Genomic DNA, 17472 nt, shown 5'->3' with positions numbered 1-17472 from the left:
AAACCAACTTTGGTTGATATTTTGTATAAATTGAATAATATAATTCATAATTTAGTTCAGTGGCGGAGCCAGGACAAAAAAGTTGGGATGACCGACAAAATAAATTATATAAATTATTTTTTATACAACAATATCAAAAAAATTGACAAAAATCATAAATGTGAAGAGTCATTTGATATTAAAAACGGTACAAATAGGTGGTAACAAGTATTACTCCTTATCTTCAAAAGAGTGGTTTATTTATTTATAGAAAAAATTATTTTAAAATAATTTTTTTTTCAATTTTTAAAATAGACTTAAATAGTTTATTGGTCTCTCTAAGTTAGTATATTTTTGTTTTTAGTATCTAATTAGTTTTTTTCTTAAAATAGTTCTTGAAAAATCGTTTGGATTTTAGTCCCTAAAGTAAAAATTCGCATGAAAATTCAGAGGAAAATTCGCAGGAAACTTATAAATTTTATATTCGTAGGAATTCTGCAGATGTTCCTGCAAATTTTGAATTTAAGGACTAAAACCAAAAAGATTTAACATCTCGGGACTATTTTCAAGAAAAAAAACAGATTAAACACTAAAAACAAAAACACGCTAACTTACATGGACAAATAGATCATTTAAGTCTTTAAAATAATATTAATTTTAAAAATTAATATTACTCGCACCAATTTCAAATTAATATCATAATACTCTTTTGGCTAAATTACAGTTTTGGTCCCCCTATTTTGGCCAATTCACGAAATCAGTCCCCCTATTTATTTTTTAAACAGTTTTGGTCCCTCATGTCCATTTTTCGTTCAAAAAATGTTGATTTTTTCAATTTTTTGTATTCGTGGGATACTTTTTGAACGAGAGAGAACGTAGAGAGCGTTTTTTGGAGAATGAAAGAGATGAACGAACAAGCTAGGAGAAAAAGACGACGATCAGAGAAGACGATTAAAGTAAGAAAACATCGTCAATAATTAATATTTCTTATTCCAAGTCAATAAAAGTATGCTACGTATCTAAAAAAATAGTACACATCAGTGTTTTTTGAATGAAAAATGGACATGGGGGACCAAAACTGTTTAAAAAATAAATAGGGAGACTGATTTCATGAGTCGGTCAAAATAGGAGGACCAAAACTGTAATTTAGCCAACTCTTTTTATTAATAATAGTGATAAATAAATCAACACTTCATTGAAATAAATTTATAATTATTATTATTTTGAAATACTCAAATATATATTGGGTTAAGTATGTTTTTGGTCCCTATAAATATTTCATAATTTATTTTTAACCCATATTAAAAAAATGACATATTTTAGTTTCTATAAAAAATTTATGTATGCAGTTTTAGTCTCTGTTATTTTTTAAAATTTTGAAAACTGTTTAATTATCCTTAAAATTTTAAATTTTTGAATAATTTTTTTCATACGTGTTTAGAATATTATAAAATATTTATTTATCAAATTATAGAATTTTTCAAAATGAGAAGAATTAAATATAAATTTTTTAATTTTCAAAAGATAATGATAAAAGTAATGCAAATTTTGACTTAGAAATCAACTTTTGAGTTCTTTTTTTTTTCGAGGAACTTTTTATAACACTCTAAACATGTCTGTAAAATTATTATTCAAAAATACATATCAATTTAACTGTAAGAACTAAAACTACGTGCATAATAGTTTTGTGGGAACTAAAATATATAATAGCGATTAAGAATGAAATTTGAGATATTTATAGGGACCAAAAATATACTCAACCCATATATATTTTGTAATAAATATTGATACAATTGATAAATATAATTCATTAATTTTTCACTGTCAATCAATTTTTTATATATTGAATACAATTTATTTTTATTTGAATACATTACAAAAATTTAAAATATTGGTTATAATATTAAATTTGTTGACAATTAAAATAATTTTATAAATTTATCTTTAAAAAGAAAAACAATTAATATTTTTATAACATAAGTAAACAAACTAATCAAAACAACTGCACGACTTTTTTTGACCAACATTATTTAGTAATACAACCAAATCTCTTTATCCATGACTCATAAAATCAACTTAACCAAATTTAGCTAGGTGTCATATTTTGGGACCACACCCATCACAATTTAGAACTACAAAACACCTCTTCGATATCCTCATAAAATATTTTCTTGAACACATCCATGAAAGATGCCTCCAAAGAAATTGCCACCACAATACCATCACCATCACCATTATTATTCATAACAAATGCTTTCCCTTCAGAATCCATGTACCCTGGCCCAAAATAAAAAGGCTCTCCCAATCCAAAATCTGTTTCTTTATATGAAAAATTCATCCAACTTACAACAAATAGATTTGGGTTCCCTTTGTTTTGTCCCTCCTCACACACACTCTTTGCAGGGTAGTGAAAGTTATATCTTAATAATTCCATGTCCTTCTCCCTATCTATGTAATCAAGTGCTGACATTACATGCTCCCCTGTCACCCTCTCAAGCGCGGCTCGAACATCCTCAACTGCATTACGTAAAGGCTTGCGAATAAGATCATTAAACGAGCGAGTTGGTGTCACGGTTGGAAATGCTGTATTTCCGACATAACTACTAGGAAGAGGTGGTTTTAAACGATTTCTACAATTAATCAAAGTGGACAACCTTGTGGGTTGGTCACTATTTCCACGCGTGTAGCGTGCTTTACTAACACACCTCCAAATATGTCCTGCAATAACCTCGAAAGATGTAAAAGGTTTTGTCTTATGAACATCTTTAGAGGTGGATTGTAAACTCCCGCGAGAACTAACGTTTTTCTTTAGTTTTAAAACTTGTTCTCGCGTGAGTTTCATAATAACAACACTTGTTTCTGTGTCGTCTCCCAAATCTTGACCTATCCATTTAGGAGGCGCTTCAAACTCAGAATGCAAATGCAATATTAACAAAGTTCGATCGTGACATGGAAAGTCATTAGAGTCCAAATTCTCCCCACGCGCCAACTTAGCCCATGCGCTCATGAAACGCATGGCAGCCGTTCCATCGGCTGCACCTCGACAGAAAGCAACGCCTAACGTAAAACCGCCACAACGGAATCTCGTAAGTTGCACCACCAATAACGGAATATCCTCAATTGGAACATCATAATTAATGTTTGGTATAAGTTGTGACACCAAATTATTCGGCACAAAATCACCCAAATCTTTCAAGTTAGCTTCACATTTAGCTTCTAATAGAATTGCTCCTTTGGCGTTGCAATTAAGTTCCCATCTTCCATCTTTGATCCAACTTAACCTCCCAGCTATTGGATAGTAAATAACCAAAACTTGGCTAAGAGATTTTCTAAGTGTTTCAAGGAAGGTTGATATGTTTTTATGAGGATTGTAAACGTAGAGGAGAGGAGCATGAGTGCGAAGCTTGATTTGTTCACATAATGAAAAGAGTTTTGTACTAGGGGTGGGTTTGGAAGGGATGACAATGGATTGAGATTGGATACACACCACCATGTTTGTTTCTTTCTTGAGATATGGCTTTGTCTTTGTAGTCTTATAGAGAGGTTACGTGAATTCATGACCGTAAGCAATTAGGTGTCAATATATTATTTTTAAATTATTTATAGGTTCTTAACTTAATCTAGACATACAAATCTGAAACTTTCTTTGATTTTGGCAACTACCTACCATGATGTTTGATTTTGATTTGGATTTCGCCACTGACAAATTATGAACAGAAGTATGATTCATTTTTGTGACGCATGTGAGATTGTCATTCTTTTGGGTTTGAAAGAAAACAACTAGGGATGTTCAATTTAATTATATACCATCTCTGTTTTTTATTATAACTTTATTGATTTTTTGTTAATCCATTTGAATTATTATTCCGCGATGCTGTAGATGGACAAACAAGTCAGCAACATGCAACTATCATATATCCTTTTTTAAATCTATTCAAAAAGGGGGAAAAAATAGTACTCTTAAAAGATGAGTATATAGAAACAAACAGATATATGATGCATTGTGTTTTTGTTATAAGTGACGCTCATATTAACTCGTCATCCACACGTAACCTACATGTGCTTTGTTTGATTCTTTCTCAATAATAGAATAATAGAATGAAGAGTTTTTCTTTACCCACCTCCCTATCTTCTTTGTCACCTCTGGTGAAAAATCCAAAATACCCTCACTTCGGACTCGGTGAACTGACTTTTATTTTTAATATGCAACCATGTTGCGGTGAGCATGAGTCGCAACCGACTTTTATTTTGTCCAATGTTAGGAAAGGTAAAAAGTACAGAAAAAAACCTTTTTTGAAAGAAAACGGGCTCGGGGGGTAAGTTATGAAAAGGGAAGGTGCAAGCACCCTTTTCATCCGTAGTTATCTACGGGCTCTTAACTTGCTTAGCTCATATTGTTTGTTTGTTTTGAAAGGAGCATAAGGACTTTAGCGTAAATGCGTAGCCTTAGTTTTTTGAAATGATATTGAAAAGATATTTTATTAAGCTAGGCAGTTTAAGAGCACTACCCTATTTAACTGGTCTTTTTCTGTAAATTTTAAAGTTCCCAAGACTATCCATACTATATAGGAGTAGGTAGTCCTTGTTATATTGGACGTGCGGGTCATCGAAGGGTCATCGAGGTCATTGAAGGCAACAGGTAAAGGTACCTTTAGCTATATTCGAAGGGACAATCATTGTTTCGTAGGCAACCGTTTGAGGGACTAGATCATATTACCGAGGCAACATCGTGGGTCATCGAGGGACTTATGATCTTTACAATGATTTTTAATCGAGGGACTTTTGCTAATAGGTACCTATACGTTCGAGGGACATGACCTTTTAATCGAAGGCAACAAAGAGGGGCGTACCCTAAGGGTGAGTGCGTGCAAGTGTGTTGGATTCGATTATATTCAATCTTGAGTTAAAGTTAACTACGATTTGTTTTTAGTCTTGCCATACACACCCTAATTAGCATACATCTAACACAATATATAAAAAATGTGGAAATTAAAAGTGCGGAAAGTAAATAAGTTTACTATAATATTTACATTCTTTGACCTATATACATTCTAATGTCTAAAAAAAACCATAAAATAAATCAAACATGCGCCATACAATGGGATTTCGAGATGAGAGAAGAAATCGGGAGAATAGGAAAATGATAGTTAAGTGAAAGATTAATTTTAATGGAAATTGATTCTAAATTAACTTAAACACCTAATTAACTAAGTCCTAGAAATTTAACTTATTTATTAAATGAAATTACGCTAATTAAATAACCTATTTTTTTTTATTAATTAATGACTAAATTAGATTAGATCTTAAATTAAATTAATATTGAAACTAATAAAAAAAACCTAGAAATTAATAAGAATTAAGTGATTAAATTAATTGATTCAAATTTTAAAGTTTAAAAATAAGAGGGCTAATTTTTAGTTGGTTTTATTTATTTATGGTTAATTAGTTAAAGGATTAATATTAAAGGGTGATTTAAAGAATCAAAAAAGAAAAAAAAAAAAAAAGCTACAGGATGCTGGGTATCGAACCCAGATCCTCATGGTGACGGGTTTCTCCAAGTAGCCAATTGAACTGCAATGGTTAGTTGAAATTAAGATCAAACGAAATTATTAAATATAAATAAAACGCAGTCAATTGGAAATTCAAAAAGATCAAACTGGGCCCCGCTTATCAGGTCTGAGCGAATCATGAGAAGAGAGAGGGAATGCCTCGTTTGACCAACCAATGGTATCACGCAAAGGGGCCACGCGTGCTGGTCAATTGGTCACGCGTACTGTTCATCATTTCCTCCAATATTTGCTGCGGATTTAGCTTAGGGATTTGCTGCGGATTTTCTTGCAGAAAATCCTTCGAAATTCAAAACCTTTTGGCACCTTGGGAGCAAACTTGGACGATCTAAAAAGCTCTGAAACTTACTGCAAGGGGTTGTCCGATTCTTCTTTGTTTTTTTGGATTTTTTGTAAGCGTGGGATAGCTGCTTGGAGGCTAGGGTTCGTGATTGTGGAGGCTGCAATTGTTATGCTTATATATGGGAAAATTTAGGTCAAACAAAATGGGAGAGGGATCAAGCAAATTGATTGGAAAATATTTGTTCTTGATTATGCATGAAAACTTTCCAATTTTGTTAAAAATCTATTTTCCAACCTTTCTTTTCACGTGTTATGGGATCATGGAATGTATTGGGACATATTTTACATGAATGGGAAGTTTTGGTGTGATTTGATTTTATTTATTTTTATTTTTATTTAATTTATAGTGAATTTAAATGAATAAAATCAAAATAAATATAATAAAAATAAAAATAAACTTATCAAATGGTTCTTGGGCTTTTAATAGGTTTGTATTTTCGTGGGTGGTTGAAAGAATATGGCCCATTACTTAAAAATACAAAATTCTTCACTTAGGTTTTCACGCCTTTCTTGAAAATCGCCCACCTTGTATCAATCATATCTCCCTCACTTTTTATCACATGAAAGTGTTTTTGTACATTTTAGAAAGCTCAAAGAGTCTTCTAAAAGATACTTTTGGTTTCACCTTCATTGAACTTACCATGTTCATTTACCATCCTTTAAGAAAAAACGTCTTTTTGTTGACTTTCAAAGGGACCTATAATGTATTAGCTTGTATCATCCAACTGGTGCATTTCTTGACTTTAGACCCAACATCAAAGTTGTAGAAAAATGAAATTTCCTTGAGAATAGGCTTTGGTTGGGCAATTTGAGAGTTATGATCGGTCAAAGTTCAGTTGACTTTCTCCTTAAAACCCTAATTTAGTAACTTCTTCCTTTGATGATTTTGGACTTGAATAGGAGAAATAGTATGGGCAAATTTTGGGGTATGACAGCTGCAAATCCTAATTTAGGGTGAAAGAGGTTATTTGTTATTCTTGTAAACTTGTAATCTTGTTTTAAGAGAAAGTAAAAGAATAGCAGTCATAACCAATTCTTGTGGTCTTCTTATCTTCCCTAATTCCTATTATATTTTGTTCTTGACATCGTTTTTCACAACAAATTGGTGCGGTGAGCGTGGAGAAGATGCCTTCAACAAAGTATGAGATTGAAAAGTTCACCGGAGTGAATGATTTCGGTCTGTGGGCTTGAAGATGAAAGCCCTACTGGTTCAGCAGGGTTGGTTGGAAGCGTTGAAGGGAGAGGCAGCCATGAATGCAGAATTGAAGGCAGCGGAGAAGACGAATATGTTCGAGAAAGCACACAGCGCAGTTTTGTTGAGCCTTGGTGATAAGGTTCTCCGGCAGGTATCAAAGGAGACGACGGTATCAGGGTTATGGGTGAAACTTGAAAGTTTGTATATGACCAAATCGCTGGTAAATCGACTCTACCTGAAGCAAGCTTTGTATTCATTCAAGATGATTGAAGACAAAGTGTTGGTTGAGCAGTTGGATATGTTCAACAAGCTGATTCTTGATCTTGAGAATATTGATGTGAAGATCGATGATGAAGATCAACCGTTGTTATTATTGTGCTCTTTACCTCGATCCCATGCTCACTTCAAAGAAATTCTCTTGTATGGAAGGGAGTCCCTGACGTTTGAAGAAATTCAATCAGCCTTGTATTCTAAGGACTTGAATGAACGAAAGGAGCATAAACCTTCGACAGTTGGTGAAGGTTTGGCCGTTAAAGGAAAATTCTTGCGAAAGGATGGTAAGTTCGACAAGAAGAAGGGAAAAAGCCAGTCGAAGTCTTACAGTGGCGAAGCATCTGGCATTCAATGCTATCATTGTAAGAAGGAGGGTCACACAAGAAAGGTGTGTCCGGAACGCCTGAAAGATCATGGAGGTAAGGATAATGGCAATGCAGCCATTGTTCAAGATGATTTTGAATCATCTGATGTTCTTGTGGTTTCAAGCAGTGACTCGAGAAGAGAGTGGATTATGGATTCAGGTTGCACTTGGCACATGACTCCAAACAAAGACTTGTTCGAGGAATTATGTGATCAAGATGGTGGATCAATATTGCTGGGAAACAACAAGGCTTGCAAAATTGCAGGTGTTGGATCTGTGAGATTCAAGCTCCATGATGAGTCAATAAGGTTGTTGACTGAAGTCAGGTATGTTCCTGATTTGAAGAGAAATCTACTTTCTCTTGGTGAATTCGACAAGAAATGATGTGTTTTCCAAGGAGAGAAAAGTATCCTAAGAGTCATGAAGGGGTCGAATGAAGTCTTGAGAGGCGTGAAGAAACAAGGCTTGTATACCCTTGAGGCTGAAGTTGTAAGTGGTTCGACAAATGTTCTATCCACGAAACCTTTGTCGAAGACAAAAATCTGGCACATGAGATTGGGCCATGTCAGTGAAAGGGGTCTGGTCGAATTAGGGAAACAAAATCTGCTTGGTGGAGACAAGGTCGAAAAGCTGAAGTTTTGTGAACCCTGTGTATTTAGAAAATCTTGCAGAGTGAAGTTCAACAAAGGCAAACAAAGAACACATGGATCCCTTGATTACATCCATGTTGATCTTTGGGGGTCTGCAAGGTGTCCATCACACTCAGGAGCAAGGTATTTTCTATCCATAGTTGATGATTATTCCAGGAAGTTATGGGTATTTATCCAGAAGACTAAGGATGAAACTTTTGAGAATTTCAAAAGTTGGAAGACTCTAGTAGAAAATCAGACTGGCAGAAAGGTCAAGAGGTTGAGAACCGATAATGGCCTTGAATTTTGCAATGAAACGTTTGATAGTTGTTGTGCTGACTCTGGTATTGCAAGGCACATAACTACTACAGATACTCAACAGCAAAATGGTTGGGCTGAAAGGTTTAATCGAACTATTTTGGAGAGAGTCAGATGCATGTTGACTAGTGCGGGGTTAAAGAAGGTGTTCTGGGCTGAGGTTGTTTCGACAGCAACATATCTGATAAACAGATGTCCTTCGACAGCATTAGATATGAAGACACCTGAAGAAGTTTGGTCGGGACATCCACCAGATCTCGACAAACTGAGAGTATTTGGTTGCGTAGCCTATGCTCACATTAGGAAAGACAAGGTCTAACCTGGAGCTCTGAAATGCATGTTCATGGGATACCCTGAAGCAGTCAAAGCTTATATGCTATGGTGCCTAGAGCCAAGTCACAGGAGGTGTATCACCAGTCGAGATTTAGTTTTCAATGAAGCTGAAATGGCTTTTAAGAAAACTGATGATGTTGGTCGAAGTACAGAAACATCTAACGAAGAGCTGGAACAGGTAGAGATTCCTGTTGAGGTGGAGCATGTTGATGCTGAATTGCATATCCCTGATGAAGTCGAAGAAGAAGCAGAAGATGTTGAGGACGAGGAAACTGTCGATGACTACCTGTTGTCGAGAGATAGGTCGAGAAGAGTCATCAAATCACCTCAGAGACTTGGGTATGCAGATCTTATAAATTATGCCTTAATCTCTGCAAGTGAGGTTCTAGACGAAGAACCTAGAGACTATAAGGAAGTTATGAGGAGTCGAGATAAGACTGAATGGATGAAGGCCATGGATGATGAGATAAAATCTCTTCATGATAATCACACTTGGGAACTGATCAAGAAACCTGCTGGGGCAAGGCTAGTCAGCTGTAAATGGATTTTCAAAGTTAGGAAGGAATTGAAGGAGTGACGTCGAAAAGATACAAGGCAAGATTAGTTGCAAGGGGTTTCACTAAAAAAGAAGGTGTAGACTTCAATGATGTGTTTTCTCCTGTTGTGAAGCATAGGTCCATTCGAATGTTGCTTGCCATGGTGGCACAGTTCGACCTTGAACTGGAATAGATGGATGTGAAGACTGCATTCTTGTATGGTGATTTAGATGAAACGATCCTGATGAGGCAACCTGAAGGGTATGTCGAAAAGGGGAAGGAAGATTATGTGTGCAAGCTAAAGAGATCTTTATATGGGCTGAAACAATCTCCTTGATAGTGGAATAGGAGATTCGACAAGTTCATGGCACGCATAAGTTTCATTAGAAGTAAGTTCGACCATTGCGTTTACTTTAGATTTCGGCCTGGTAATTCATTTGTTATTTTGTTGCTTTATGTGGATGATATTCTCATAGCAGGCAACAATGTTGAAGATGTGATGAGGGTGAAGGCTGAACTCAATAAGGAGTTCGATATGAAGGATCAGGAAGCTGCTTCCAAGATTCTTGGAATTGACATTCGAAGAGATAGAAAGAAGTCGAAGTTATGCTTATCTCAAGAGGCATATCTACGAAAGATTCTCGAAAAGTTTGGTATGTCGAATTCGAACCCAGTTGTGACTCCAACAAACCCTCAATTCAAGCTGAGTATTGATCAGTGTCCCAGTACTGATGTTGAAAGAGCCTATATGAATAGCATCCCATATGCTAATATAGTTGGTTCTTTGATGTATGTTATGGTTTGTACTATACCCGACATAGCATAAGTGACGCACATATTAACTCGTCATCCACACGTAACCTACATGTGCTTTGTTTGATTCTTTCTCAATTATAGAATGAATATTATTTTATTTATTTTTTTAAAAGTTGTTTTAAAATAAAGTAAATACTATTTAATTAATTTTTTAATATATAATTAATTTTCTTCTTTACTTATAACATCTAATTAATATTATATAACTTATTTTTAAATTATTATATTTTATATTTATGAAGTTAGAAAATACTGGGAGATTATTAAATTAAGAAAAAAAATATTACTTATCCCTTAAAAAAAGGTTGGATAGCATTACCTCTAGATTAAAACATATTAAAAATATTTAAAATAAAATTTAAATTATTAATATAATTATTTAAATTACAAATTGCTTATTAAAAAAATATAATTATTTAAATATAATAAAATAAAATAAAATTATGTTATTTGTTGTGGGTACCATATTAACATTAACATGTTAGTTGAATTAAATTAGTTAGTAATATTTATTTATGTTTATATATTAATGTAACAATATTTATAAGTTAATTATTTTACAAAAGTGAATATTATTAATCATCATTATTTAGATTAGAATGAGTACTGTCATTTTGTCTATGGTTAACAAAAAAATTAATATTATTAAAAGAGTAAATTGTCATTTTGGCACGTGAATATTAGAGTTGTCTCATAGATAAAGTAAACTGCGTATACCAATCGTTAGTAGGTCTAATGGTGATTGGCGCTAGACTTGGTAGGAAGAACTACGGTATGTAATAAATTCTTGTTAATTTATGTCGTAAAAATATGTTAGAAAATGAAGAAGTAAAAAAATATAAATATTATTATTATTATTATTATTATTATTTTAATAATAATAATAATTTTTAGAAGAAAAAAATACACACTGACAGTGTAAAATAATTTTACCTGTCAACCAATCACGACTATGTTAAGTGTCAAGTCACATTTTTAGTTTTAAAAAAATTATGTGACATGGCTGATTGATGAATCCTAATTGAATGTCAGTATAAAATTATGTTATACTGTCAATGCACTACCTTTAACCTCTAATTTTTAAAATTTTAAATAATTTAATAATTTTATTCTAAATTTTTTAACATTTAAAGACATGGATATGAGTTTTTTTTTTAAAATTAAAGCATTACTTTTATTACTAAAAAAGTGTGATTACAATCCGGATCCGGAGATTCAGAGTAAAAATAAAATTACTAATTAAACATACATATATTAGAATGTATGCTCAATTTACTAACACCATTACACCTAATTTTTACAATAGATATAATCTTATCATAAAGTTTCGGGTCGATATTACTTTTCTTGAAAATGATGTTATTCTTCTCATGCCAAATTTTATAGATTGTTTCCGCATAGCCATTTTCACTATTTTCCGGTTCAAGCCTTTTCATCAATATGCTTTGCTTCTTTATCCTTGTATTTGACAATTTTTCTCAAAATTCATGAGCTGGAAGTTGTAGGAAGTTGTAGTCTGCCAATCCAGAATATCACATCCTTTGTATTAAAAGGTATCCAACCACTGAATCACATGGATATGAATTTAATTAGCTCCATACCTAATATATCAGAAAGAGATCTCAAGATTCAATAGAAAGGAGGTTGATTATATAAAATTATTCTAGTATTAAACAAATAAATTAAGGTGTGACTTTTCTTTTGTCAATTTTATTACGTTTTTCTTAGGTTTAAATGCAGTTTTCGTTGTTTAAATTTTTTAATTGTTTGATTTTGATCTCGTAAGTTTTAATTATTTAATTTTGATCCCCTAAATTCTTCAATTGTTAATTTTATCCCTCCAAGTTTCAATAGCTTGATTTTGATCCCCAAATTTACCAATTGCTTGATTTTGGCTCCTCAAATTTGTTCTATTTTATATTTTATAGTCTCTTAGTAACATGTAGATTAAACTTCTCTTTTTTATTAATTTTTTTATTTTATTTTATTTATTTTTCTTCTATTTTTATTAGTTAAGCTTTGAACGAAATATCTTTAAAATTTTAATTTTTTCATTCAACATATATTCAATGGTAAATTATTTTGACAACAAAAGAGATAGATAAATAGCTAATTAAAATAATGGATCTTTAGGGGTGGCAAAAGGGCATGCTCGCCCCTAAAAAACGGGGCGGAACGGGGCGGGCGGACATAGTTGAGAGTGAAGGCCTAAAACCTTGACCCGCATCACAAAAAAGTGAGGACGGGAAATGTCCGCGGACTTTGCACTTTTTAGGCGTAAAAATATAAATTTCATGTAAATGCCCGTGCGTACAAAAGCCCGTAAAAAGACGGGGCGGAATGGGGATGGCATATTAGGCAATTGAAATTTAGAGGACCAAAATAAAACAATTAAAAAACGATCAAAATCAAACAATTAAAACTTGAGAGACCAAAATCAAACTATTAAAAAATTTAGGAGTCAAAATTATATTTAAGTCTTTTTCTTAGAGAATGAAAAACTTTTTATTTTATTAGACAAAATAAATAAATAAAAGTTAATATAAACCTATAACTCAAAAGTCCAAACAGACGAATTGACCAACTCTGCAATCCATTTTCTCAATTAGACTTTTGTGGCATTTTGACTTAATCGGGGTTGAAATTAGTACATGTATGGCTGAATTGTTTATTATTTTTTCATCTTTAAACTTTTTTGTACCATGGTTTTTTCAACCTTCTGAAAATCTAATTTAATATATAAAAGTTGATTACCACCAAATTTTTGCAATTATCCTAATCACAGTCAATTAAAGATGATTTTACATACCCCTGAGAGTAATTACACAACTAATCATAATTAATTCCAACAACTCATTTAATATGAAAAATATGCACTACGTTCTATGTCACTCATTGCATTGGAACATTCATCTTAATAAATCCTAAACCCTTTCATTTTTTCTCCCTACAGAGCTATATAGTCGGACAATACAAAGTACCAACATTGCATGACTACACTCTTCCTCCTTCCAGTTGTCGTTTTCAATCAATACTTCAGGGGTATATTTCGTTTCTCCTTCCCCCAGTTCCCTTCTTCATCTCTTTAACTGAATACTGATATTTTTTGTCTTCTATGTTGTTTCTAAATAGAAGATGAGCCGAAAATTTAGCTCCCTTAAGGAGGTTAACGATTCAAAGGAAACATGGAGATTGGCCGTTCGAGTTGTTGATCTATGGAGTGTTATCAACAGCAAGGGTAAGGAGCATCTGGAGATGGTTATAATGGACGCATCGGCAATGCTTCGTATTCTTTCAAATCGTTTCAATATAAAAATTCTGGAAAAAAAAGTCATTTGTTTCATTAAGTCTTAAAGACTTGAAGTAAATTATCTGATTTCAAATTTCTTCTATTTAAGTAGACGATTTTTATCATATTGATCTTTCTATATTTGTTTCTACAGAGGTGTCATCGTTAACTGCACACTATGGGAGAGCTACAGAACAAAAAATTTGGATTTCTACCATGATGAAAAAAACAGTGGTGCTATTGTAATTGTACTAACTCATGCAATGATAAAGGAATCACAAGGTGTGTATCAACAAAATCCTATTATTAAACTGTGATATTTGTCTGTAGTTAATTTGATACTTTATTTTTTATCTATTTCCTTCTCAAATGGATGGAGTGGATCTAAATTGCTAATTAACGAAGACATTCCAGAGATAACTGAGTATTTATCAAAGTATATACAAATTTTTATCTTCTTACAGTATAATAAGCTCCTTTAAAAATTATCATCCTTTACATTCATTTTGGTACAATGTTGCAGGTTACCTGCAAATGAGCAGACTAAAAAGCCTTCGCAGTCCTCAAAGGGTATGTCTCTTTGGTCTGGTGCCTCTCAATTCACCCCAGTTGAAAGTTTCGTCCATAAGGCCAAATGTATATCTCTGAGTGACCTCTGCAAGGTGAAACAGGTAAATGGTTATGGAAAATTTCAAAAAGTCAGCTCAATATTGTTTTATATAGATGATTTTATGTGAGACTGTTGCATATATTAATATTTAACTTATTGTATCTTAGGACATGTTATGTGTTACTGTTGGAACAACTCAAAAGTTTTTTGTCTCAAAACATGGTTGGTTTTATTATGGATGTATTAAATGTTCTTTAAAGGCATCTGATGTGAACAATCCATACAAATGTTCATGTGGACAGAATGTAGAACATGCCATACCAAGGTTGTATTTTTCAATTGTTCCTCAGTTTAATTCATTTGCCATTCTTCAATATTTTTAATGTTCTAATAGTTTTTATGCTATGCATTTTTCTAAAAGGTATCGAGTTGACATATATGTAATTGATGGTGAATCAAAATTTCGCTTTGTGTTTTGGGATACTGACTGTGTCGACATTATTGGAAAGTCTACTGATAGTATTTATAAAGCAATGCTTGAGGTAAAGTATAATTCATTATCTATTATAATATTTTTTGTATTAAGTGTTGTACTTACATTAAATTTAATGTGTAGGAAGGTGAAGACAACCCTATGATATATCCCGATGAACTTGACATGCTTCTTGGTAAAAAAATGGCGTTCAGGGCTAAAGTTCAGCCAACATTTGGCCAAGCATCTGTTTGGAAACTTTCTTATGATGAAGAATTTACCAAGGAAATTGAGAAAGATTATATTACTAATGAAGTAGGGCATTTTTTATGTGAACATATACATAGGACTTTTATGAATATTTGTATCTTAATCTCCATCTCAATGTCTGATCTGCAGGGGGATAGCATACCTTTAACCCAAAACCCAGTCGTTGATCGTGTCAATGATTCCATTGTATGTTAATTTTGCCTGAAAAATAAGAAGTAAATTACATCATTTTCTTAATACTTACTGTTCTTTTATTTATACAAGGAGTCGTTGTCTGCATACGGAGAAAATGATCCTGATAAAGTTGTGACCAATACTCCATCTAAAGGAAGTCCCATTACTCTTGATGCTGGAGATTCTGAATGTCAACCTTATGGAGCTACTCAACTTTCAGGAACAAAACCTTCAAAGAAAGTGAAGATTGAATCAAATGCCTGAAGACTCCTATGAACCAGTTTCATCTAAACATTTTTATTATTTTAGAGTTATTTCTTTCCTGTTATTTTACTTTTATTGAACAAGAGACAAGAGTTATTTGCTGTGCATTATCTATCATATCTGACTTGGTTTTTGTTTTAATTTATGGGTACTGCTACTTTTTTGTAATATTTTCATCTGGAAATGCTAATAGATTAACTGTCATTTGTGTTTAATACTGCATATAATATTGCCCGAATATAATTTAGTTCCATATCAATTGAAAAAAAAGATTGAATGAATTATTGTATGGGATATTTCTTCTTACTTGCAGGTTAATTGTTTTAACTTTTTTTTTTAATCTACCATTTTCATCTGGCAATGCTAATAGATTAACTATCATGTGTGTTTAATACTGCATATTAATTTGTCTTAATGGAATTTCAACCATCAAGTGAAAATAAAATTTTGATTAATATATTGTATAGCAGATTTCTTCTTAGTTGCAGTTTAATTTTTGTAATAAACCATATTTTTATGTTTCATTTTTACAGTCAGTTAATGTAGTAAAAGTTCACTATTGAATTTTCAAGCATCAGAATTTTAAAAAATTACTATAAAGACATTTTTAAACAGATTCATCTTAACCAACATTTTTAAATTGATCAACAAAATCTGCTAACAGCATTCATGATGTAAATAAATACTAACGAATTATAATTAACAAGTTTTTTAATAGGACTCTTGAATATTGCACCGGCATGATGTTAACCATCATACCTACCTAACCTATTACCTGTAGCAATTATTAAATTATCTTATTTGTGCATGTAGTCATTTACCAATGCATCGATTTTCTTCTTCTTGCCTCTGCACGTTTTACATAATTATGATTGCATGGAAATTAATGGTTAGCTTATTTTAATGATTACTTCACAAGATTTTGAACTGCATAAAATAATAATTAACATAAAACCTTTCATATTCAGCTGCTTCCCTCCATATAAAAAGTTTGGAGGGAAATTTTGTCCATATATTTGCTGCTTGCCTCATTATTCAGCCATATTTTGCACAATGGTGGTAGCTTTTGTGTAAAAAAACATGGATAATAAACAAAGTGTTAAGCATGATCACTTTAAAAATGTTCTCAGAAGAAAAAGGCAATTTGATGCTAGACAGCATAGAAAACGTGTGCTTGGAGCTAAGAGAGCTAAGAGATTGGCGGCAATGAATAAAGAAAATGCAGATCAAACTCAACCGCCTACTGATACTATATCTTCACATATTAGATTTCCACTATCTTCTATTTCTCCAAATATTCCACGTTCCAGCATAACTCATCGAAATACAAAGGAGAAAACTCATAGTAAATCAACTTTGAATACATTGCCAAGTTCATTAACAAAAAAACGCCCAAGAGTTGTTTCTCTAAGGAACATTAATAATTTTGGAGTTAACCTGGGAAGGAGATTTGATAATGAGTTTATGCGTGGTGCGACAGCATCTTCAAGCCATACACAAAATCCAGTTTCCAATATCAACGAACTTTTCCAAGATGACAGTGAAGATGATGCAGGCTCCAGTAATTCTTCAGAGAGTAAGTAACATGTTTTAATTTGATCATTAACCGATATTTAACATTCAAAGCAGTTCACCAATATATAATAACATAATATTTGCGAAATATTTTTTACTATGTTGTTATAGCCTGCAGTTCAGTTTCTAACTATTCAATGGATGAGCATGACGTAAGTTTCGACACTGGCATTGAAGAAACAGATTTTCACAATTCAGGTTGTAGATTAATTTATAAATATGTTTCTTTCTTCCAAATTTCATGATTCATTATGTATTTTAGCTAACAAATGTACATATTCATTTAGGAGAATACTACGATTTAGGTGACCCATCATTTGAGTGTCAGCAATGTGGTGCAAATATGTGGTATCTAGAGAGGAAGAACAAGTATCGACATTCTGCTAATCCTAAGTTCTCAATGTGTTGTGGAGAAGGAAAGGTTCAAATACCTTTGTTGAAAGAACCACCACCCGTATTGCAGAGC

At 32.6% G+C, this 17472-nt stretch overlaps 2 protein-coding genes across 2 annotated transcripts; one reads left to right on the top strand and one right to left on the bottom strand.

Annotated features, from left to right (window-relative positions):
* Positions 1 to 1887: 1887 nt before the first annotated feature.
* Positions 1888 to 3535, bottom strand: LOC131612307 (hydroxycinnamoyl-CoA:piscidic acid hydroxycinnamoyltransferase-like). The gene has a single exon (XM_058884109.1). The coding sequence runs from the start codon at positions 3470 to 3472 to the stop codon at positions 2099 to 2101; it is 1374 nt and encodes a 457-aa protein (XP_058740092.1). The 5' UTR covers positions 3473 to 3535; the 3' UTR covers positions 1888 to 2098.
* Positions 3536 to 13487: 9952 nt separating this feature from the next.
* Positions 13488 to 15431, top strand: LOC131614617 (uncharacterized). The gene is made up of 9 exons (XM_058886180.1): positions 13488 to 13699; positions 13796 to 13923; positions 13972 to 14077; positions 14165 to 14312; positions 14419 to 14576; positions 14673 to 14793; positions 14868 to 15038; positions 15123 to 15179; positions 15258 to 15431. The coding sequence occupies exons 1-9, from the start codon at positions 13488 to 13490 to the stop codon at positions 15429 to 15431; spliced, it is 1275 nt and encodes a 424-aa protein (XP_058742163.1).
* The last annotated feature ends 2041 nt before the right edge of the window (positions 15432 to 17472 follow it).

The sequence above is a fragment of the Vicia villosa genome, linkage group LG6, assembly GCF_029867415.1.
Source record: "Vicia villosa cultivar HV-30 ecotype Madison, WI linkage group LG6, Vvil1.0, whole genome shotgun sequence".
In the NCBI taxonomy this organism is placed as follows: Eukaryota; Viridiplantae; Streptophyta; class Magnoliopsida; order Fabales; family Fabaceae; genus Vicia; species Vicia villosa.
Note: the sequence above shows the minus strand (reverse complement) of the source record. Positions and strands in the feature narration are given on the sequence as shown.

What these genes read in the sequence shown, in the direction of transcription:
- LOC131612307 (XM_058884109.1), bottom strand. Translation starts at nt 3,472, where the DNA reads ATGGTGGTGTGTATCCAATCTCAATCCATTGTCATCCCTTCCAAACCC.
- LOC131614617 (XM_058886180.1), top strand. Translation starts at nt 13,488, where the DNA reads ATGAGCCGAAAATTTAGCTCCCTTAAGGAGGTTAACGATTCAAAGGAA. An exon ending in ATAACTGAGTATTTATCAAA is followed by an intron (nt 14,078 to 14,164) that starts GTATATACAAAT and finishes ACAATGTTGCAG; the next exon opens with GTTACCTGCAAATGAGCAGA. An exon ending in GTAGAACATGCCATACCAAG is followed by an intron (nt 14,577 to 14,672) that starts GTTGTATTTTTC and finishes TTTTTCTAAAAG; the next exon opens with GTATCGAGTTGACATATATG.